This window comes from Passer domesticus, chromosome 3 (genome assembly GCF_036417665.1).
Source record: "Passer domesticus isolate bPasDom1 chromosome 3, bPasDom1.hap1, whole genome shotgun sequence".
NCBI classification, from domain to species: domain Eukaryota; kingdom Metazoa; phylum Chordata; class Aves; order Passeriformes; family Passeridae; genus Passer; species Passer domesticus.
Window position 1 is genome coordinate 64658675 of NC_087476.1, and position 22570 is coordinate 64681244.

Genomic DNA, 22570 nt, shown 5'->3' on the forward strand with positions numbered 1-22570 from the left:
TATGAGTTCCCCAATTCACCCGCCCTCCTTCACCTTCTGATGATTGGTGCTACTTATAAACAGATGAAAGATTAAATTATGTTTTGATGCAGACTAGAACACTTTAAAGAGAAACACTCTTACGAGCCTGAAAAGCAGCATAAAGCAAGTTAAGGCAAACTCATAGGAAAGGTAACAGGACCGTGACCTTTACAGAAGTGACTGATACATCGACAGCTCTTCACAGAGCCATTTTTTTTTGGAAGCAAGGCGTTGCACGCAGCTTTAAATCCGGCTGTTTAGGAGCACGTGCCGCAGGAACGCGTCTACAGCAGTGCAGCTCTTTCCCACACGATGCGGCGCACCGCCTGGGCTTGCGAGGCGGCCGCCACTCCTCCCACCTCCTGCCGAGATGGCGAGCATCCCCAAACCTGTTTTTTCTCTCGGCGCGGGTACCGAACGAGCTGTGCCAATGCGGCGGGAGCTGCTCTGAAGAAAAAAACTAATCACACCTGTGTGCACAGCGGCACCTCGGCAGCCCGGGCCGCCGCGGGGGCCGGGAGTGCGGGCAGCCGCCCCCGCACCGCCGCGGCCGCATAAACGCCTCCAGCCCGTCAGAGGCGGCCGCTCCCGGGCCGCGGGCCGGTCCCGCCCTCACCTGCTGCCGGGCAGAGCCGCGGGCGGGGGCGGGGGACGTGGCGCTCACCTGCCCCGGGCCGCGGAGCCGCGGGGCGGAGCAGGCGCGCTCGGCGAGCAGGAGGAGACATGGCGGAGGCCGCGGGCAGGAGCGGCGGGCGCCGGCGGCCCGCAGGTGAGCGGAGGCTGCGGCCGGCCGGGGCGGAGGGAGGGATCGGCCCGCGGCTGCGGGGGCCCTGCGCTCCCGGGCGGCTGCGGGGACCCTGCGGAGCGGGAGCGCGGCGGGGCCCGGCGGCGGCCTCGCCCGCAACAGGTGCGGGGGCGCTCCGCGGCCGTGCGGGACTTGGCTGCCTTTCCCCCGGCACCGCCGCGGCCCGGCCGGGGACAGCCGGGGCTCGGCCCGGGCGGCGGGCCCGAACCGTGCCCGCCGTAGCAGCGGGACCCCTCCGACCCCGCGCAGGGGCACCGGCGGGGCCGCGCCGTCGCTGCCGGGGCGCCGCGGGTGGTTCTGAAGCCTCCGCTCCAAGGGCTCGGAGGGCGGCGGGGCTAACGCGGGCTGCGAGCCGGCCGGCGAGGAAAGGGTCTGGAGGGGGCTGCGGGTTTGAGCGGGGCTTGAGGTAGCGCCGAGCTCCCGCAGTAGGGCTGGGTGGATAGAGCCGCAAGACGCTGCTAGCGGGGACGGGGTGAGCCGCGGCAGGGCGGAGGGACGGCTCGGCAGGGTCAAGGTACCGGGTGGCAGCGCCCCGGTGCCTGCCCAGCGGGGCCCATGCCGGGCTCGGCTGCGCCTCAAACGCCTGCGAGCGCCGGGCTGCTGCAAGCCCTCGTTCCCCGCAGGGAAAGCGGGGAGATGTCCTTGCCTCTCCTGTAAGGAGGGATGTACACTGAGAGACCGTTTTGACTCGCTTTTATTTTGGCCCTAAGGGCGAGGAGGGTGCAGGGAGGAGGTTTTGGCTTACGCAAGTGGATCGACCGCTGGATCACAGTTGTAGGCGCGGATGCTGTTTGCTTTTGCTGCTTGCTGGACTGTGAAGTCCGAGTCCAACTTTTAGTCCTCTCCTTTTTTACCTTCCTCCCCAGTCCTATTCCACTCATGCTTTGTTAGTCCTTCGCTAATGTAAGTTCAAGTTTATCTGTAAATCAAAGAGTGAGTTTTTATATCAAAACAGCATATGAATAGGCCATATGGCTGTTGGCTGATTGTGTTTTCTCAGTATAATATTTTTAATACATACTTTATGTAATGCAGACATGCAGTCACAAGCAATGACTGTGGGCAGACCCATCCAAGTGCTGTCTTCATTAGCCTTAGAAGTATAGTATATAGCTCAGAAATCCTTACAAGAAATCCTTATAAGTTCAGAAATCCTTACAAGTTCAAACCCCAGGTATCACTCTAAAGTTCAGCTGCAGAAAGGATGTGCATATGTGTTCCTATGTATTTCAGAGTGTGCAGCCACATTGACTTTGCTTTCCAGGGGAAGAACTGACTGGTTTTTTGAAGCCATTTCCAACAAACTCCTTTCCAGTTCTTTACCTTACATTGCTGATGTTATTTTTTTTAAATTGGGTTATCAGTCTTTTTATAATTACCTACCCAAACTAGAAATGAGCCAACAAGTGACATGTGTTTTGCATATGTTCTGTTTTAGAAGGACCTATGTGCCTAGATTTGTTCTGCGTTTGTTTTATAGTTTCATTTCTAGCTGCTGTGTTAACTTTTACTCATTGGGACATCTGTAAACTGATGGATCCGTTTGCCTAAGTTCTTGAGTATTTTGAATTTATATTACTTTGTGCTGTCAGAGTTCATTTGAAGCTTCTTCATGAGCGAAATGTCAGAGTTAAACTTCTGTGAAGCTTAACTGTGAAGTTTGTTGGCTGCTGAGATCCTTTTAGGTCTCTGAGTTATCGCAGGGACCGCTTTGCAGGCGTTCACAAACAGGAACAGCCTCACAGCACATCGGGGATCTGCTCCGTGGCTCTTTGGTCCATCCGTGAGCGAGCAGATGTGTGTGCCCAGGGAGGGCAGATGGCTTTGGCTGCAGTCTGCTCCGCAAGCGGAACACCTGTGTCTGGATCCGGCTCCTCAGGAAGGTCAACATCCCATCTGTGTGTGGTGAAATTAGCTACCGGTCGAACTGTTGCCTCTGTTGAAAAAACAAAGCTCTCTGTGTGTGTTGTGGTGCGTGGCTGGTTTGTTTCTTTCCTTGCCTCCTGTGGCTACACGCATGGACTTTCAGGGCTGATCCTGGGGAAAGCTTCAACATCACCACAAGGGTTTTGCAGGGAGACGTTACAAGTGGTACCCTTTATTGGCAGATGGTCTGCTGCACTTTTCTAGCTTTCTTTGGCTTAATTATCAGGATGGAGGGTTTTCTTAATTCTGCCATTCATAAATGTATAGATGGCAAAGTGAGTGCAGTGCTCAGGGGATGTACTAAGTTACACCAGGTAGAATTTTTCAGTCATAGCTACTCAAGCATCTAATTGTGCTAACAAGCTCTTCAGTGATTCCTGAGATGAGAGAGGCCCTCTTGTGGGGAATACCACATGGAGAAGGTACTGAGGCACCTCATTTTATGGCTGCCCATCCATAAACATAGACATGTCTCTGCCTGTGAGAGTTCCCCATGCATGCTCTGGGCTGCCTTGGCCAGCTCTGTGCACAGGTAACAATTTGCTTAAGCTCTGGGATACCAGAGAGAGCCATGTGTTTGTAATATTGCAAAAAAACCACCAAACTTTAATGCTGTGTTTTTGTGTGCTGTTGTAGTTAATTCTTTATTCTAAGTGAGCTTAGTATTACTCTCTGCTTTTTGCAGCAAAACAAATCTGCCCTTTAAATCATGTCAGTGACAGGTGGCTTGTGAAAGCTGAAAACTCAAGATGTTTGCTCTTTAACTGCTGATGAGACTTTTTATCTGTTGCTTGCTTAGCCTGGTATTTTCTCCATCTGAGAATAAATCAAATTTCATCTTGCTGTATTTATTTCTTTTTCCTAACAAATAGATAAATCATTATGGAAAACACAAAGTGCAGAAAGCACATAGTGGCTGGGAGCTGAAGGCGTGCTCTGGTTCCCATGGCTGGTTCCAGCGTGTTTTGCTGGGGAGGATTTACACGGGTGCTGTGACACGCGGGTTTGCTCTCTCCGGCCGAGTCATGTCATTCCCGGGGGGAGCTGCCGGGCGCCGCTGCTCGCTGCGGCCGGAGGAGGGGATGGGCTGTGCCCGTGCCCAGCCCCTGGCACCGGGGGATGTGGCGGTGCTCCAGCGCAGGCTGCGGTACCGCCCGAGGGTCACGGCGGCTCCTTGCGCCCACCCGCACCGCAAACAGCAGCGACTGCGGGAGCTTTGGGTGCTGGGCGTGCTCCGATTGCCGAACGTGGTTATCTAAACCTTAGCTCACTGCGAATCCGTTCTGTCTTTTGATATATAACTCGTGGATCTGCCGGTCTTCTATTGCCACCTCCCCTCTGATGAACACCTATTCAAACTATGGAATTGTGTCTCAGAGCTGTGATTATATCTTTGGTTTTTGAGGCAGTACTGAATGCACAGAGACTCGGATTTATCAGTACCTTCTGGATTGAAAATGAGACAACTAAATTAAATTTAGGTTCAGATTCTCATAGAAGCCATCCCTGAACTTCAAAAAGTTGTTCAAGTACTGTGTCTGGGTATCTCTTGTTGGTCAAGTAATGTCTGTGCAAGGACTGCACACTGTGGAAAAATTCAAATGAGCTTTTTTCTGTGCTTATTGTGTAACAGGAGTCAGGCTGTCTTTCTCCACCCACCTCCACCCAGCATTACTAGTGTAAAAAAAAAAAAAAGTGTGTGTGGAACAAACCACAAGAAACGCAAACTCAACAACAAAAATCTAACCCTGTCCAAAAAAATCTCCCCCCAAAAACTCAAAACCATAGTAACTCTACACACAGACACACAAAAGCCCCAAAGCCAAACATTGCCACTAAAAAGAAAAAGTTTATGAAGAATCAGGCCTTGTTAAGTGATGGTCAAACAGCTGGCTTATGTGGTACTTCCTGTAAAGAAAGAAAAGTTTTACTAATTTAGTTAAAGTAATATGCGTTGCTGTTTTCCTTGGCCTTAATTTTGAAAAGAGATGTACTTGTGTATGTGCTGTTTTAAACTGCAAAAGTTGTTAATTTACAGTACTCTGAGATGGCTAATGTTTTATTTGCATGATTTATTATTATCCCAGATAAACAAATTTAATACTTTAGAGCTGAAAATTATTTGTGGTGTTAAAGGTAATTAAATGATCAGAGAAATAATTGCCTCAATTATGTAAATATTGTATCATCTTCCAACAACATACTTTCTTTTCCACTTGAAAAAATTTGTGTAAATCTACATCCCCAGTACACATCACAGTGTGATGCTGCTGTTGTTGTGGTAACTCTCTGTGTGTATCTGTCCTTCCTGCAGGGAGGGGATCCCCTCTATGTGATTCTATTAGAGAAATGCAGTGGTCTGCCAGGAGCTATGGCAAAAAAGGCTGTGTGTATATTACATTCTTTTTTTACCTTACACATGCATGAGAAATTGTATGTTTGTGAAACTGGTTCAGGGTAAATTCTACAGCTCTCCCTGAGTGTTGGTTCTGGAGTTATGCCATAGTTGGTGTTGAAGGCTTTAGGGAGAAAGCTTGAAAATATGTATTCTAGGAGTACTCTGTCAGAGTTCAGGGAAACAAATGTAAGGTGTCTGCTAAGGTGACATGCAGGACTAGGCTGCCTTGCTGTTCACATAAATATTTGGTGTTGGAAACCCTGACTCTTGTTGACAATGAGAGTCTTCAGAGAGGTGATGGAATGATTTGTGCCTCAGAAGGAGAGTCACTGTGAGACTAGTGAGGGGAGAAATGAAGTACTGATGTCTCCAAATATATCCTTGTCTCTGCCTGAAACTCTCTTCTCCCTTACCCCAAAGTCCAGATATCTTGGTCATCCTTGAACAAACATGTAGGGAACTAAGGAAAGCACTGGTAATTAACACAATTCACAGGATTCCGTTCATCAGATACTAATGTCGGTAATATAACAATGGGAAAAAAAATTAATTTAGTCTTGGCATAGTTCCTTTTTCTTTTCTTTCATGTCCCTCTTTCTGTGAAAAAGCTTGGAGCCTTGTCTTTGAAGTATTCATTTCTACTGAAAACTTAATATGTACGAAAGTGCTCATAATTTTGAGTGCTATACAAATGCTTGGTTCTCTTGGCCCATATTAAACCCAGGTATTTTAAAAAAATAAGTGCTTTTTTTTTTCAGACAGAAGCAGTGACAATATTGCCTTGGCTATTAGTTGTAGGGCAATTGCAATTCATAACTTCTGTCTTCTACCAAATTCCTGTTTGCTACTGTCGTGTGAATTCCCAATTCCTTGCTGCCTTTCCTTATTTAACTGGCTATTGGTTGAAATTGCACGATAGGTTCTACTGTAGGGCCTGATCCAACATAATTCTGTTTTATGTAAATAAAGAGTGTTGACTAAGAATGATCAAATAAGTTTTTGATTCATCATGGTGTGCCTTGTGCAATGTTTATAATTAGTCATACTATGCAAATCAATTTAATTAAAATGTGACAGACTTGTTAATGTAAGTCTTGTATTTGATTGTTTTATTGGTGTATATGTGTGGAAAGTGTGAATGATGAGACTCTTGACTAAGTTCTTGATGAGCTCCTCATGTTCATGTGCCTTTTTGTGCTGATGAATGAGTTTGGCTGAAACAGGGCAGGGCTTCCAGCATTCTAAATTTTTCCTATGCATGGAAATGCACATGCATTTAGATTTCTTTGACAGAAGGGGAAACAGTTAACACTTACCTTCTGTCTTACACTTCTGAGGAGCTCTTAACAGCCCTTGGTCCAGTGTGTGGCACTGTGCGTGTCAGAGGGACAGCAAACTGGGAAGAAGGTTTCCCTTCTTATTCTCTAGCATTTTATATTTTTATTGATTAATTCAAGGGACATTTTTTTTCCTTCCAAGAAGGTGAAAAGAATGAATAATTTTTCATATCAGATGTTTATATACTGAAGTAGTTTAAGAACAATTCAGTTACTGCAGTAAAAAATAATTGGCTGGTCCTTTATTATCGTGTATCTAAAAGCCAGGCCTTAGAGATACCTTTGAAGAGAAACTTAGAAACCTCTATAAAAACAAGGTTTTTATGTGTCATTTTTGGAAAACAAGAGGTAGAAGGAAGAGAAAATAGAGAGCAGCATTGGAAAAAAATAGGTGTTTGAGATCCTTTCTTCCTCTTAATGGAAGAAAGTGGTTTTTTCTGATACTGTGGCTATTTTGGCTATTTCCAAGTTAACTGTAAAACCCAAAATTAGGTGTGGGGATGAATCCTGCCTGTCTTTTTAAGGCTAGTTTGTTTTGTCCTAGGTTTAAATGCCATAGAAAAGGAGGTTTCCAGTCCTTTAAGGCTGGATAAATAGCTGTTTGTTCATATGAGTAGGGGAAAAAAAGGACCCTACTTTCTCTATCTTTTAGACCTGACTTCCTGATTTAAAACCTAGTGAAGTAGAAAGTAAACAGACATATGACTCCTGAAGAAAACTAGGAATAGATTGAGTTTGGAGTTTAATTAGTGTATGTGTGTATATTCCTGTGAGGGGTAGGGAGTTGGGAGTTAATGATCTTTATAGATCCCTTCAAATTTGAGATATTATATGATCTAGCACTGCTTATAATATGTATTTTTAAATGAGTTCTTAGAAAAAGCTTTTGACACAGATGATTAATATTGAAAATGCTGACATTTTCTATATGAATATTGACAAATCTATACAAAATATGATGTGTGTTTTGATGATTAGGTACTTTGTTGTAATGTTTTTGCAGAACAGGATGGGAGATTTTAACTGAATTTTCATGATTTTTTTTTTTCCCTAAGAAAGAAGCATTTGGAAGCTAGTTCCCAATGGAACCCTCTTGTTTCACACAGGGAAAACATGAATACGAAAGCAAAATTCTATATCCTTTCTTGTCATAAAAATGTAATGTATAGATCTACCTTGCCCTGAACGTCTTCAGCTGTAAGAAAATTAGAACTAACAATTAAATAGTGGCAATCTGTAAAAGAATATATGCTAAAATAATATATTTACTTGATCTGTTTCTTGATACAAAATACATGCAAGTTGAGGGGAAACTTTCACAAGATCGTGGCTGTGGAATGTGAAGTTATGTGCAATTCATTATAGTCTAAATCACGGTAATGAGCTTCATGGACAGTTTGGATAGTTTACAGGGAATGATACAATCCTGTTAATGAAAGAAGATAGCAAATCTAGAGTTCAGCCATGGTGACTGCCTTCAACTTCATTTGCATTTCATAGGTAAAGATATCAAGTCTCAATACCTGATGGTAAAGCAGAAACATCTCTCAGCATGTTGTCATAAATATTTACATTTCCCATACCATGATATAATTGTCCTAATAGTCCTTGTTCAAGCTGCTGTCAAAGACTGCTGGATATCAGATGATGTTTTGTGCAGGTAATTATACCTGCAGAATCCAGTGGGTGTGTTTGTGTCGTGGTTTGTCTGATAATCAGTTTGCAGGTGTTGTAAAAAGGAAAACCCATAAATGACCCAGTGCCCTCAAGATATACAGTTGCCCTCACTCAGTTTCTTGAGAGTCTTGCTGCATCAGTAAGAGAGCTCAGCTGTGATTGTTTTAATACACAGGATGACTAATGGTTAGAGGGGAAAAAAATCAATAATAGGGGTTATGTAAGAAAATAGTTTGTTTTGTCTTTTTTTTCCTAAGTGTTTAACAGCCTTGTTCCTAAAATATCCACCCCTTTGTTCCCTCGGGGAAACGTTGCTTTCATCCCAGTTTTCGTATAGAAGCTCCCACGTAGATGAGACAAGGCTGAAATAAGCAAAGCTTTCCTGCTAAGAATACCTCAGGAACTTCTTTTTCTTCCTTAAATCAGTGGATTGAGGAAGGAGGAGTTGTCAGTACAGTCTCTTATGAAGTGCTGGTACCTTTAATGTATGTTTAATAGTATTTTTAGGAATGTTTTTCAGAAAAAAAAATTCCACGTGGCTAAAGTTATGGGGTTTTTATATTATAATAGATGTTTCTTATAATAGGTTGCATTTTATTAGGCATTTGGAAACATGTTGTGAGCTGGCATAGTTTTTAACCACAGGGACCTTGAAATAAAATTTTGCTGTGTAAGCTGAATGCGCTGTTGATACTTTTCCTCTGTCCCCTCTGCATTAGTAAGTCAACAGGAAGAAAAATGTACCAACACCTCAGCTGCCTGTGTGTCATTGCCCAAATCCATCTGCACCAGCCCCTGAAGCATCAAACTTGGTTATTGCTACATTTTGTATGGAGGGCAAGTCACTCTTATGGGTGTAGAGGATCCTGCAATGACCAAGGAAGGAATTCCCAGTCCTGCATGACTCCTTCAATAATAGGGAAATGGACATGCTGCAACAGTAAACATACCTGTAAGCTGGGAACATGCTCCAGTCAGGTGTATTTTCATGTGTTATATACTTCTTACATGTTTTGAAATGCCTATTTGAGGACTTTCTAATCAAAGGTGATTAAACATAATTTTTAAAAGGGTAGAAATCCTTACTTAATGACTTAAAGCAGTGAAACAGGGTGGAGAAATATTCAGTGAAGGTGCTGATATATATATAAGCAATATATAATGAAGCTGCAATATTTAATGCAGCTGATATGTAAATATCATTTTGTATTACTTTTGTTCTGTTGGCAAGTCTTGGCACAGATATGAAAAATTGTGATGGTACTTAACTACTGTCCACTTTCTGTGATGATGTGTGTTCTGTTATGTAGTGTCTGTGGGTGGCGTTAGGTGGATGGGATTTGAGGAATGAAGCTGTTTCTCTTTATGGAATAAAGTAGTGCTGCCTGTATAAACGCCAGAAGGCAAATTGCTGAGCCAAAGAGCAGCTTGTGTTAGAGCTTCTTTCCTTACTCTTTTGTCCACACCCTGTATAGTACAAAGCGTCTCTAACTGCAGACAGATGTCATCGTGCGCAGCTTCCGTTTACGCCCAGAGTCCAAGGTGTGGGCAAGAGGCAGGACACAGCCAGGAGGAAATACATACTAGAGGTGGGCTCTGGGCTTGGTCCTGCAAAATGCTTCTGTTTTGGTTGCGTGTTTTGTGGCTGTGCTGGAGAGGGAAGAGCGGTGCAGCTGAGCCTTCAGGTGGTGCTGTGTTCTTCTCCATCTGCTGTGATCCTGGCTCATGAGCCTGAGATGTGCAGGGACAGAGCTATCCTGCCAGCTGAGCATGATCCAGGACTCCTCTGTAAAGAGCATCTCAGGCCACTGTGGCAGTCAGCATAGTTCATGTCATAAATTCTGACCCTTCTTGGGTTTTGTTACCTGTGTCGTTGAGGTGATCACATACTTCTGTATAACTTCCAGTTTTCAGTGAGGCACCTGCAGACTTGTCAGCTAATGCCTGTGCCATCTTGTGGTGGCTGATCAGGTTACATCAAGATTTCCTTAAAAACAAACAAAAAGACAACCAGAACAAAACAACCCTGAAGTGAGGAAAAATACTTTTAAAATTACAGAGTGATTCTAGCTGGCAGTTTTTCTTTGGTAGCATTTTGAAATGGTGAGCACACCCTGAATTGAGGTGGAAACAGATGAAGATTAAGGTGTGTGTCAGGTGAAATATCCAGCATGTTGCATAGTGACATTTGCAGCTGTGAAGGATGAAACATTCAGATTGCAAAACTTGTGAACAAGCATTGTGTCGTAAATGGATACAGAAAATCCAGAATGCCAGCATATGAGGGAAATCAGTTAACTAAAACTACTTGGGCTGTTTGGACTTTGTTCATTTTGCAAAGTTTATGTTAAAGGTTGGTGCTGTGAAACTCATGGTGTGGTGCAGAATTTTCAGAATTTTGTTGCCCCATGTTGTCCACACAAGATAGAAATTCTTACTTTTGCGTTTTCACATGTGGAAAAGAATGTTCCAACACCTGCCTGTAATTGTGGGTGGATGCATTCCTAATGCAAAAGGTATGTACTGCATAGGAAGGTGATTAAGGGAGTGGGGGGGCGGTGGCACACACGACACCCAGCACATGCAGATACAGAAGAGGACTCATCCTCATTGTTTTAGGTTAGGCTGAAATTTCTAAACATGAATAAGCAGAACAGCTGAGCAAAAAGCAGGTTCATGCCTGGCGCCTTCCAGGCTTCTTTTCGCTCTGTGCTCATCTGCTTGTGCAACCGCAGCTCCATTCTCCCGCTGCCTGGAGAGGAGGAAGGAGCAGCCCCTGCTGCCGAGGTGCTTCCAGCTCTCCACAAGCGTGCGAGACACAGCGTTCCCAAGGCCGGCTCGCTGCAGCTGAGGAGACAGCACTCATAGACCCTCCTTTGATTAGGATGTGTCCGTGTTGTCAGGGCAACTGTTAACAGCGGCGTATCATATTTTCTCCTCTTGTACTGTGTGCTGAATATTTTAGTGTGCTGTAGCTGGAAGAAGGTTGCAGGGAAGAAGGTGCTGCTGCAAGGAACCTGGAGCTGTGGGCTGGGATCTGACTGAACAGGTTAAGACAGCAAGGAGCAGCATCCAAACCAATGTGCCTTTGATTAGGGCTTTTCTTCAAGGAGGGAAACGACTGCCGACTGGATGTTGGTGTTTGTCAGCTGTTTGCATACTGCTGATCCATAGGGGATCTGTTACAAGTGCTCAAATGAACAGACAGCGTTGCAGCTAGCGGCTAATCAGGGGCTGGAGTTTCTTACTTTTTTTTTAATAAGCAAGAGGCAACAGCAGCATGCGTGGTTCAACTACTGCCCTCCGACAAGAGAGACTGAAGAAAGGTGCCAGGCCAAATCCCCCAGGTTTATTCACCATTAATGAAGAGGATGAGCAGCAAAAAAATGGGAATTCCACAAGACTGAAAGGTATGTTGCTGTTCTGCAGTGCAATCAGGGCTGCCTGTGGGATACGCTGCACAGCAGGCACAGCAGTGTTTTATTAGCTCTTCTGTGTACTACACAGAGTCTGTAAGTGACTGATGCAGTTTGGCACTTAGAAATGTGCATGATAGGTGTGTTTAAATCCTCTGGCTTGTTATGCAATCGGCTGCTTTGGCTAATGAAGAAAAAAATACTTTTTAGTTATTAATCACATTTCTTCTGGTAGGGATAATGGTTCTGCATCAGAAATATGTAAGTGAGCTTCTTTGTGTTTACTTTGACTTCTGTTTACAGTCTGGGTAAATAACTGTTAAAAACAAGGTTAGGCTTGGAGAGTACAGAATGCAATGCCTGCCTGTTATAGAAGACAGCTTCGCCAAAGACAATGTGAAACTGTCTCTACTTCCACTCATGTGCAGGAGGGGCAGTGTGCCTTTGGCAGTGTAAAATAAAAATACACATTGTTCCAATATGCTGACTTTTTGTCTGACAACAAAACAAAACAGACAGAAAACACAAACCAAACAAATTGTTAAATAAAAATCTTTATGGTGTTTAAGGTAGGTAAGCAGTCGTGGCAGAGGGCTGCTGATGGCCATTGAATTACAGCAGGTCTGTCAAGCCTGTGTAGCCACTGTCTGCCTTGTATCATTTAATTCCTATTTCCAGCATGGATCCTAGTATTTAAATTCTCTTAGTCTTGCAGGGATTCTGCTACTTACAATTATGACTGTAATTTATTTTTTTTTCTGTCTTCAAGTCATTCTATGTGTATGAGCACTCCTTTTGTGGGGGGTGGAGGGAAGGGGTGGATTGTACCAGTTTTGTTTACAAAACAAATGTTAGTTTGTAGCCTCAAGACGCTGTTTTAAATTTCAGTTATTGCCATTCTACCGTGTAACAGGAGAGCCCAGAAAGCATTTAAATAGCAAATTTATAGTATGTGTATTTATTAGATCTGAATAATTTACAGCTAACTGATTTTCTTTTTCTGAAGGAAAAAGATAGCTAGCTTGGTAGCTATTGCAAACAAATTCAGAAATCAAGTTTTGTTTGTTGGGGTTTTTTGAGTTTGCAGCTAGTGCTTTTTTATTTTTTTCCCCTCAGAATAGTAGAAAACTTAACTGGTTAGAACTTCATGATAAAATATATAGTGCTAGTCCTTGTTAATGTGCCTGTGTTAGGATCTTGTGTATGCAGTTACCTGCTCTTCTGTGTATTTGAAACTGCCCATATAAAATGGAGATCTAAACTCTAGCATGAGGTTATTGAGTTCTTAATGTTTTAAGAAGCTTATTACTTTCCTTTATCACCCGCTGGATGGCTTCCAGAGTCAACAGTCCATAAAGCTAAAAATCAATAATTTGCCTGGTTTTGTTCAATGGCACTGCTAGTTTCCCAACAGTTTGTTGACTTAGCTACCCTTTTCTTCTTGCAGGAGTTACACAGATGTGTTTATCCTTTGTCTCTCTTGTTTTAACTGAGATTTGGTTTTTGGTTATTCCTTTATTTTCTCTTGTTGCTGTGAAATGTAAGCAGATGCATGTGAACAGTAGCACAGATAGCAAGCAACCAAGTTCACGTGATTTTAAGAAGGTAAAAAATTTGTCAGCTTACCTTGACTATTCCTGGTGAGAAATAATATAGGAAATAGTACAAAATATTCTGGAACTATATTCATTTGCTTTTTATTTTACTAAATATTTAAAATAGCTCATAGTGTCTCTAGAACAGTACACCATTTGCACAGTGATACCTGTGGGTAAATACCTCTATCTGTACATTTGAACGTTATCAGTCATTAGGTGGGTTAGGCTGGAATGCCTGGTAATGAAGAATGCATGTACTCAGGGTGCTGCTCCTCTCGCCTGGTACCAGGAAAGGTCACTCCAGTGCAGCTCTGACTGGGTGATGGACCCACATGGGGCTTTTGTGAATCTTTAGTGTCTGTTGTTCTCTTGCTTCATTACAGGCTTTGCCTTTCTTAGTCCTTTACATGTTTTTGCTCAGCAAGCACCTGCAGCTATTGAGATGTTTAATTTTATTTTTTCTCTCTAGCACATTCTAAGTCAGGATCATCTTTGTGGGAGATGAGCTCAATGTTGTCTTCATCTGCATTTTCTGTTATCATGCTGGACCTGTCTTGTTTTAAAACCCAAGAGGCCTTTAATGGATCTGATACTCCAAAGTAAAGAAGTTCCTTCCTCCATTAAGAGTATTTGAATATCATCACAAGATTTAAAATAATCAATGTTCTCATAGTTCAGGTCTTCTCAGACTACTAAGGCTTGATTAGAGTTTTTATGAGAGTTGTTTTTATCATCTGGGAAACAAATATTTATGTGGATCTTAAAGTGGCTGGCCTTTGTGATGGTTTCTGTAAATTGATTTTTGTACTGGCCATTCCTTTGCTTGTCTGGCTGTCTGCATTGTAATTGGAGGAATCTGGTAGGCAAAATGAATTTGTTTCTCCATTGAAAACAAATAATGACAATGTTGGAGATACTGAAAGCATGCAGTGACCTTTATAACCATGTGCTCCTGATGTTTCCTTTGCTTTGATGTGAACTGCCTTTACTGCTTTTTCAACAAATATTTTAACTTTGTTTCCTTCTCTTGGCTTTGGGACAAGGCCTGCATATTTGTTATATATCTATATGGCACCCACTATTTCAGGGTCTTGAGATCCTGTGGTGTAGTAGAAGAGTGCAAATAAAAATTACTATGAATATCCTTTTTTACCTTTATTAACAGTGTTTATTCTCCTTTCTGTTATAACATACAGGAATTTTGCTACATAGTGCACTCTTCAAACACAATTTCTATGGGTTATTCAGCACTTGAACTGGTTTTTGGTTTAGTTACCAGCTGTCCTGAAGTTCTGCAGCTATAGTCACAAAGAAACCATGCAAAACAGGAAGAGAACTGCACACTTAACCACCTCAGTGTTTCCTTAAAGCTTGTGTAGTAAAACAGATATTGTTTCTGTGACTGCAGAGAATCTGTGTATATGGTTCTGTACATAAATCACAAATATATGACTTTGAGTAGATTAGTGTTTAATTACAGGTATCCGTCCTGTGTCTGTGAACTTCAGCTACAGCCATTCCTTGAATTCAGGCACAAACAATTCAATCTGCCTTAGAGGATTTCCCTCCTCTGCTCTCTGAATTTTGTGCTCCTTGGATGTAGTCTTAAAACCTTACTCAATTTTATGTAATTTTAAAGTGATGCTTCCTCTCCTTCCTATTAGGAGGATGACCTTCTCAACTGTTGATAATGTGTTTCTAAAACTATCACTTGAGTAGGCTGGAAAAGCAGTGCTCATGTTTCTGGGTTATGGATTTGAATACTTAATAACTGAAATAATTATAACATTTGTGACAAATTAATGAAAAGTCTCAATTTAACAATGGAATCCTTCACCATCCTGCTTTTTAAAAATTGATCGAGGGAGGGTACCTCTAATCTGCTGAGTGAGTATTGGTAATACATACAGGCTGCTCATACCTGCCTTAGCTTTCTGAACAGTAGCACTGATTCTTTGTCAACTTGAAAACAAGAGAAGGGCTTTTTTTCAGTCCTTTGGTGAATGACAGTGATGTCAGTGATCACCAGCAGATTTTGACACTGTTGTGTGGCTGGTAATGTTTGTGCATACTGCTCATTTCAGATGAAAGATTTGTTCTTCCAGAGACATGGAGGAGATTTCTTATATCGTGACTGTTTGGGTGATTAGTCGCCATGTTCTGCATGTGTTAATGAGATGTATATTTCTTTTTAGACTCAGATTGTCTAACTTTTAGTTCAGTTGTTGTCTGTTACTGTGTGTCTATACCAAAAACAAACTTAAGATACCTGAAAGAAAAGGGAACTTGGCATCTTCAAGGGCATTAAACTGATAGTCCTGGAAACTGAAACTGTATACTTACAAAACAGGTATTGCATGGGGTGTGGAAGTGTAATTTTATCCCACGCCTGAGTCTGTGCCTCAGGCAGGATCCAGAATGACAGCAGAGTCTCTGGCTTTCACCACACTTTAAACCAGCAAAACTGCCTGGGATCCTGGCTCTCCCTGGGGCCTCTTGATGCTGGTCAGGAGGCTGACCTCCGGTTTGTTTGGGGCAAAACAGTGAGCAATTGTTAAAGGCTGATGAACTGGCTTACCAAAATCAAGTACTGGAGGTTTTTTTCTGATAATATGTTGCGCTATGTTTCTCATCTTTATTTGAGGCAAAGTGAGTGGAAGGAATGGATGGAAGGAAGGAAAGGAACCAATTCTCATTTTGATGCTGGTTGTGTAAAGGGGCAGGGCTGAGAACCTAGACAGTGTGGTCTGGTGTCTTGCACCTTCCAGTGAGTTCTGCTGATGTTTCTGTGCACTTCCTTTCTTTCTGCTAGCCAAAGCCAGGAGAAGAGGAGTCTGAAAGTATCTGTGATTCTTCTGGACACAGAAGAATCACAGATACTTCTTTTGTTTACAGAATCAGAGAAAAAGGTGATCTGGAAGGGAGCCACAAGGATCATTTGGTCCAGCTCCTGGCTCATCACATCACCATCCCTGAGAGTCACACCATGTGCCCAAGAATATTGTCCAAACATTTCTCAAACTCCGTCAGGCTTGGTTCTGTGACCACTTCCCAGGGGAGCCTGTTCCAGTGCCCAATCACCATCTGGGTGAAGAACCTTTTTCTGATTCTAACCTAAACCTCCCCTGACACAACTTCAGGCCCTGTAACTGGTCACCACAGAAATCACAGTCTGCCCCTCCTCTTCCCCTCACAAGTCAGTTGTAGATTGCAGTGAAGTCTTTAAAAATGCCTCTCAAAGTGTCTGGGAGGTGCATTCTTTAAAAAGCCCTACATTTATTGTTTACAGTGTAGGTGTTGGGGGTACAGAAGGAACTTGCGTTTTTTTTCGCTGCTGCCTCTGTTTGTAGGGAATGGCTATTCATAGCTGTAGGTGCCAGGTAGCAGGAAGCATCCCATTTTTAACCATGACAAAGAGCTCCTAACATGAAGTAATTTATAAGCAGTAAAGGAAAGAGATGCAGCGGCTGCAACTGGCCTCTGGATTCCCGGCTGCTGCGGCCAGTGCTGCCGACAGTACCGAAGGGGGAAGCACCCCTACAAAGAGACTATGATGGAAATCTAAAGGATAGTAGGGAATGTGTCTACAGACCAGTAGAGCAAATCTGATTTGTTCAGTCTCTCTGGCTTTCAGAGTGAAAGTCCAAGGTCTGAGGACTTGGCTTGTGTTGTAACACAGCCTGTTCATCGAAGTGTGTGCTGGGATTACTGACAGTGCTTATCTGTGCTGGGTGAGAATCATCTTACACTTCTAGCTCAGTCCTGTGAGAAGAGGCTTCCACTGCTAATTCTGGAGGATTGTGTTCAGTTCTTTTGGTGACTACTTTTTTTTTTGGGGGGGGACGACAGCCTGTGATCTATTCATGTGCTCAGATGGCATACTTGACATTGAGTACATTGATGGCAAAAGTAAAAAAAAAAAAAGTACCATGTTGATAGTTTTGAAAGTTTAAGTTATTTGTTAAGGTGCATTTAGTTGAACTTAGCATGTGAACTAGGATAATCCCTTTTAAGGAAAGACTGAATTTTGCAAAATGGCTTTTGTAGGTAAATGGGGTTATTTCAACCAAGGTCTAAATGATAACATGGCAGTCAGCAGAACTGTTCTGGTGAGAACAGGATGCAACATTTGACTACTGTACTTGCAGGACAGGATGCTTGTTGAAGTTGCAAAAAGATTGATGTTCAGTTTATTTGAGATAACACTCAAAGCTTTTGTATATCAGTCATGAAAATTGATAGCAAGCAGTGGAGTTTTTCCCTATTCACTATTACCTCTGTAAAAGTCATGACTTTAAAAGCCTGGAATTTGGTATATGATTCTCTGTGGAAAATAAATGTAAAGGGAATGTAGGTTCATGGCCATTTCTTATGGGGAAGATGAGAAACCTGGAAAGTGATAGATCTGTCCAAGAATCCTGAAATTCTGAGGTCTTTTTCTGCTGCATTTTTTCTCCCTGAAAACATGCAAATTATACTCTTTTGAGGACTTTATACACTAACATGTCTTTGGAATAAGTTGACAGTAAGAAGAAATGCATTTCTGTGTCCTATTGTACTGCATTGCACACACCTAGGTAGTACCATGTTTTCATTTTGCAGTGAAAAATTGAGGGAATAGCTAAGCTCATGTTTTTAAAAGAAATATGTTGCACTTCTATCCCCTGATGTTTTTGTGATTTTGGGTTTGTCAAGAGTCTTGGTGCTCTTGCTGCTGTTTGCAAAGCTTGCTCAGAAACTGCTAAAACAGTTCATTCTAAGTTGGCTTTGTACCCAGGTGCGTAGCAGTTTGAATTTATTTTTAAGGGAAAAGTTTTTGCTTGTCATGTTGAACTCCAGAGAAATTAATGAGCACCGGCCTACAGCATCACCATGAGTGGTGATGGAGCTCTATGTATTACCAGGATCAGCTGATTCAGTGGGAGTACATAATTTTTCTTCCTACACAAGCTCACATGTGTGCATTCTTTGCTTTCTCATCTACCTACAGAATAATTTTGGTACCTTTTAAATTTTTTCTGGCTTCTTTAAATTCAGTCTGTACTTTATTTTTCTGTTATTTGAGAATTAAGAGAATGACAGTGTCTCAAAAGAGTCTCGTGGTATTATCAGAGGTCTCTTCAGAAGTGATTTGTGGATGTGGGATTTTTTGTTTGTTTGGTGAGACATGCTATGGTATTATTTAATCTAGTCTACCCAACCTCAGACCACAACAGTAATATTCCAGAACAAATGCCACAATGATTGATGCAATTTGCTCTGTTTTAATGAACTGCCTTCAGTCACTGAAGGTGTATCTCACAGTGCACTGTTTTTGCAGCCAAGCTCTACTTGAAACTCAGGAGTTTTAGATGCATTGAGTTGAAGTGTGGTTTGAGTTGACACTGATGTCTGTGGGTCAGATTCACGTAATAATGTAAGAGACACTAAGGGAAAATGCTTAATAAGTGAATAAAAATGCAGATGAAATATTAGAAATTAAACTAGGGAGTATTCTAAAATTTGGACTTTGAAGACTTGCTGCTTGAAGTAAAATTTTCTTTTTCAGCAGAGTGGAATCAAGTTCAAGGGAGGAATGACTAGGGGTAGCATGCAGATGGTATAAATTTTCTTTTTATGCTGGCAGTTTCAGAGGAGAACCACTTGAATGCTAGCTTCACTTTCTCCTTTAAATTATTAACTTGCTGATAATGGCTAGAGTAAACAAAGTTCTAGAAGGCAGGTCACTGCAGCTTAACCTGGATGCAGGTTTCTCCAGAAAGCAGAATTGTGTCCCTGTTGTAGTGGAGGAGACAAGGGGTTTGGAGCAGGCTGTACCAGTGGAAAACTGAACTGTTTTGTCAGTACTGGCACAGGCCTGTAGCTGTACTCTGTGTTTTTCTGCTGGGGAGCTCTGGGTTGTTTTGAAGTAGATGAATACCTTCTGTACCTTCAGTGGGATGGTGGTGTAAGATGTCTGTTGAAGTTTTTGTTCCCTTTTATTCTGGACAAATAGATTTTCATCCAGTTGTTTCAGATCTGTTGAAGACTAGTTTTGCTCTTCAGCTCTCTGGAGGAAATACAGTTTTTCTCTGGGATTAGCTGTGTTTCTGCACGTTTTTATGCAGTTTATCCATGCAGTTGTCAACAAGAAGAAACTGGGTTTGGAGTTAAGAGTTGGAACAAATTAAGCACGGGTATCTGCTGAGATGTAATATGTGGCAAGTAGCAGAGATTCCAAATTGTAGAGGTCTTCCAGTTGATGCCTATCACACAGGAATAAAAATTCTGTTAGATTAAGAACTCTTTGTTTTCTGGTACTAGTGTCTGTAGAGATAGCTTCAGGGAAAACAGGAGTTTCCTGTTAGAAGTCACATTTGTGGATTTTCAGCTGGTCTCTAATCTCAGCAAGTGATCGTCAATAGTGCATGTTGGAGGCCAGGTCTGCAATCAGCTTGATTCCTAGGCAAACTGACTCTCTGCCTCCTGTTCTGAGAGTTATGCAAAACCCTCAAGAAGCCAGGAGAAATGGTCAAGGTACTGGAGTTCCCAGAAGGGACTCAATGTCCTTAGAGTTTGTAGTTTGGTTGCTGGCCACCTGGTCATCAGTCTTTATTTCCTTTGTTTCACACCACTACAGTCTGAGCCTCCAGTAATACCTACTAATTGGCCTAGTCTTCACACTGAGGTTGGTTTATTGATTTATTTTCACTGTCAACATTCTGCTCTTATATCAGTCAACAGTCTTCCTCTTATATCTGAAGCTGACATAGGACCAACTGTTCTTCTACAGTCTGCCACACCAGGCACAGCTCCTCATGGATCTCTTCTGTGCTCTGCCACTTGGCTTTTTGTTTAGCATTGAAGGGCTATGGAATGAGGCTGGTACCACAGCACACCCCTGCAGGAATTACTCCAACTGGTGAATTTGGTCTTCAGAAGAGCTTTGCCGCAGCATAGTGCCATACCCACCTCCCATTGCATGGTATGCTGTGCTAAAAATGTGATCTTTCCTAATTAAGAACAGGGATGCTCCCTGAAAGTTCTGAGGATGGTCAATGACACAGAAAACATTAGGAAGGATCTTCATCCTCTTTCTCTCTCCTCTTTCTCCTGGGAGGCAATAAGGAAAAGGATTGAGGAAGTAACACTTTCACAACTCGGTTTTCTGTAGGACGCCTGAGTCCTGATTTGATTGCTGGGACTACGATTGTAGTGCGGATGTCCTAGGCAGGCAGTATGACCAGTTGAAAGTCCAGTGAAAGATCCTTGACCTAAAATCTCCTGATACTGTAGAACATTTTGTTAAATGTGCTGAAGAGGCTTGGGTGGGGTTTTTTTCCTTCTTGAATTCCTGATCTTTTTCAGCTTCATTTTAAACTCCTGCACAGGCAAGGCGTATTATAGAAGTGCTGACAGAACTTGATTCATACTGTTGTATCTTAGTGTACAAAGCTATCTTGTTTCTCAATTCCGCTTCAGGAAGCTTTTCTGAAAGCTGTTTTGGAAATGCAGGTTTATCCAGTTACCCGCCCTTGACATAAGAAGTCATTATTTCACACAGCCAGTTCTGGCTTTGGGTTTTTTTGTCCTTTATTCAAAGTCAGTTTCCTCATCACCTGCATGCTGACTAAATGCACTGGTGAAAATTACAGTACTTAATTTTGGCTTTTATGCTAAGACACCACAAATCACATCAAACACATCTGAGCTGTTTCTGAAGACAGAGATGTCATACCAGTGGAGTTTACACTAGTTTATAGTGCAGGAATGGCAGTGTGGTGGAAAACAATCTGATGAACCTTCTTGCCTGTCATTTCTTCTTAATTGTAACAGTGCTTTCATTGGGGAATATACATCCCATCTTGGACACGTGTCCATACAAATTCTAGATAACGCTATTTTTACTTTTCATGTGCATTTCCTTTCACTAGAAAAATGAAAACATGTTTACCTCACTCTCATTCCCTGCAGCAAAGGGAGAAAAAGTAGGTTTTGTTTTGTTAGGGTTTTCTAAACACAAACAACCTTTACTAGCCACCTAACTATGGCAGTGATGTGTTTAATTGCAGTCTGAACTGCAAAATAAGAGGTAAAGAAAAAAGCAGATGGCAGTTTCCATCTGTAAAACAGAAAAGGACAGCAACAGCCAGCTGCTGAGTGAGGTACTGGCAATAAAACCAGGCTGCAGACCTGGTTTGTGCTTGTTGTGCCTGGGTTATCATTGTTTTGATATGTTCTTACACTTCCAATTTGTTTTTTTTTTCTGAACTATGCTGTAATGTATTGATCTACTTCTGTGCTAGTATTTTTCCCTACTAGGTTATTGTCAGTTTTAGGAAACACAATTGTCTTAATTTGTGTCCAGGGAGTTTCTATGAGCCTCAGCATCCCTTTGAGTTAAGTAGAGTTACGCTGCTGTAAACCGTATCTCACATGCTCAGTGTCACTGAAGGCTGCCTGAACACAGCCTCGCTTTTCACTACAGTAAGTTCAACTTAAATCTTTGTAGTCAGTAACTGATGCAAAGCAAAGCAGCCTGTGCAGACTGGTGCTCACACACAGCACAGAAATACTTGTGGATGCCTCCTGTTTTGGTTAGACTTTTAAAAAATTCCTTTCAGATTTCACATGTTTGTGGCATCTGCATGATGAGCAACAATAACATTCCAGGACTGAAATGTTTAAGGTGGTAGTATGATCGTTTGATCTTCCTTTCCTGAGAAGTGAAGACAGCATCTCCATAATAATTGTGTTGCAGTTCTGAAAAGGCCCCTGACCCCAATGTTTGCAGAGGTGATTTCTGCTCATTTTTAGCTCTGCAAACATGCCCTGCTCTTGCCTGACTCTAAACAGTTCAGTGTGTTTTGCTGCTACTAGCAGTTTCCTTTAATGGAACTCTTCAGTAATCTCAGTGGAGATTTAGCTTACACTTTGAGAAAGTGCTGCTATTTAGTCTTTTTACTCCAGGCTTGGATTATAGACTTTTCTTAAACTTGTCCTAGGATTTCTTTTCAAAAAGATCTAGATAATTGCCAGTAGCAAGCTCTTATCCCTAAAATCTAGTCCCAGATGGTTAAACTGAGGGGTTTTTTTTCTATACATCAAGGCACGAAGGTTTGCTGATGTCGTAGTCTGCCAGCCAGTTTTCAATAGAGTTCTTGGGCAGGGGTAGTTTTGAGATGTCATTGGCCTCTTCTCTCTTCCTGGCTTTTTTTGTGGGGGAGGCATGGGGGGTGTGGTTGGTTTTGTTTTGTTTTATTTTTTAAGTAGGGCAAATAGCAATATGGGTTTGTAAACCTGACCTGATGAGTTCCTGGGAGCTTTCAGAAGAAAGGGAATCTGTGTTAGGGAGAGAGGTTATGCTGCCTCTCCCATTCAATTTTGTGTGCCCCTTTCATGGCTCTAAGGAG

General features: G+C 42.5%; 1 protein-coding gene across 5 annotated transcripts in view; it reads left to right on the forward strand.

Moving 5' to 3' along the window:
• Positions 1-336: 336 nt before the first annotated feature.
• MAP7 (microtubule associated protein 7) overlaps positions 337-22570 on the forward strand; it is a 108864-nt gene continuing 86630 nt past the window's right edge. Inside the window, exon 1 of one of the 5 annotated variants that reach the window (XM_064413600.1) lies at positions 337-790. In XM_064413600.1, the coding sequence (XP_064269670.1) occupies positions 745-790 (46 nt within the window). In that variant the 5' untranslated portion in view covers positions 337-744. Of the gene's footprint in view, positions 791-10792; positions 11575-22570 lie in introns of those variants that run through there. The other 4 variants (XM_064413602.1, XM_064413601.1, XM_064413599.1 and 1 more) reach the window with 4 other exon arrangements.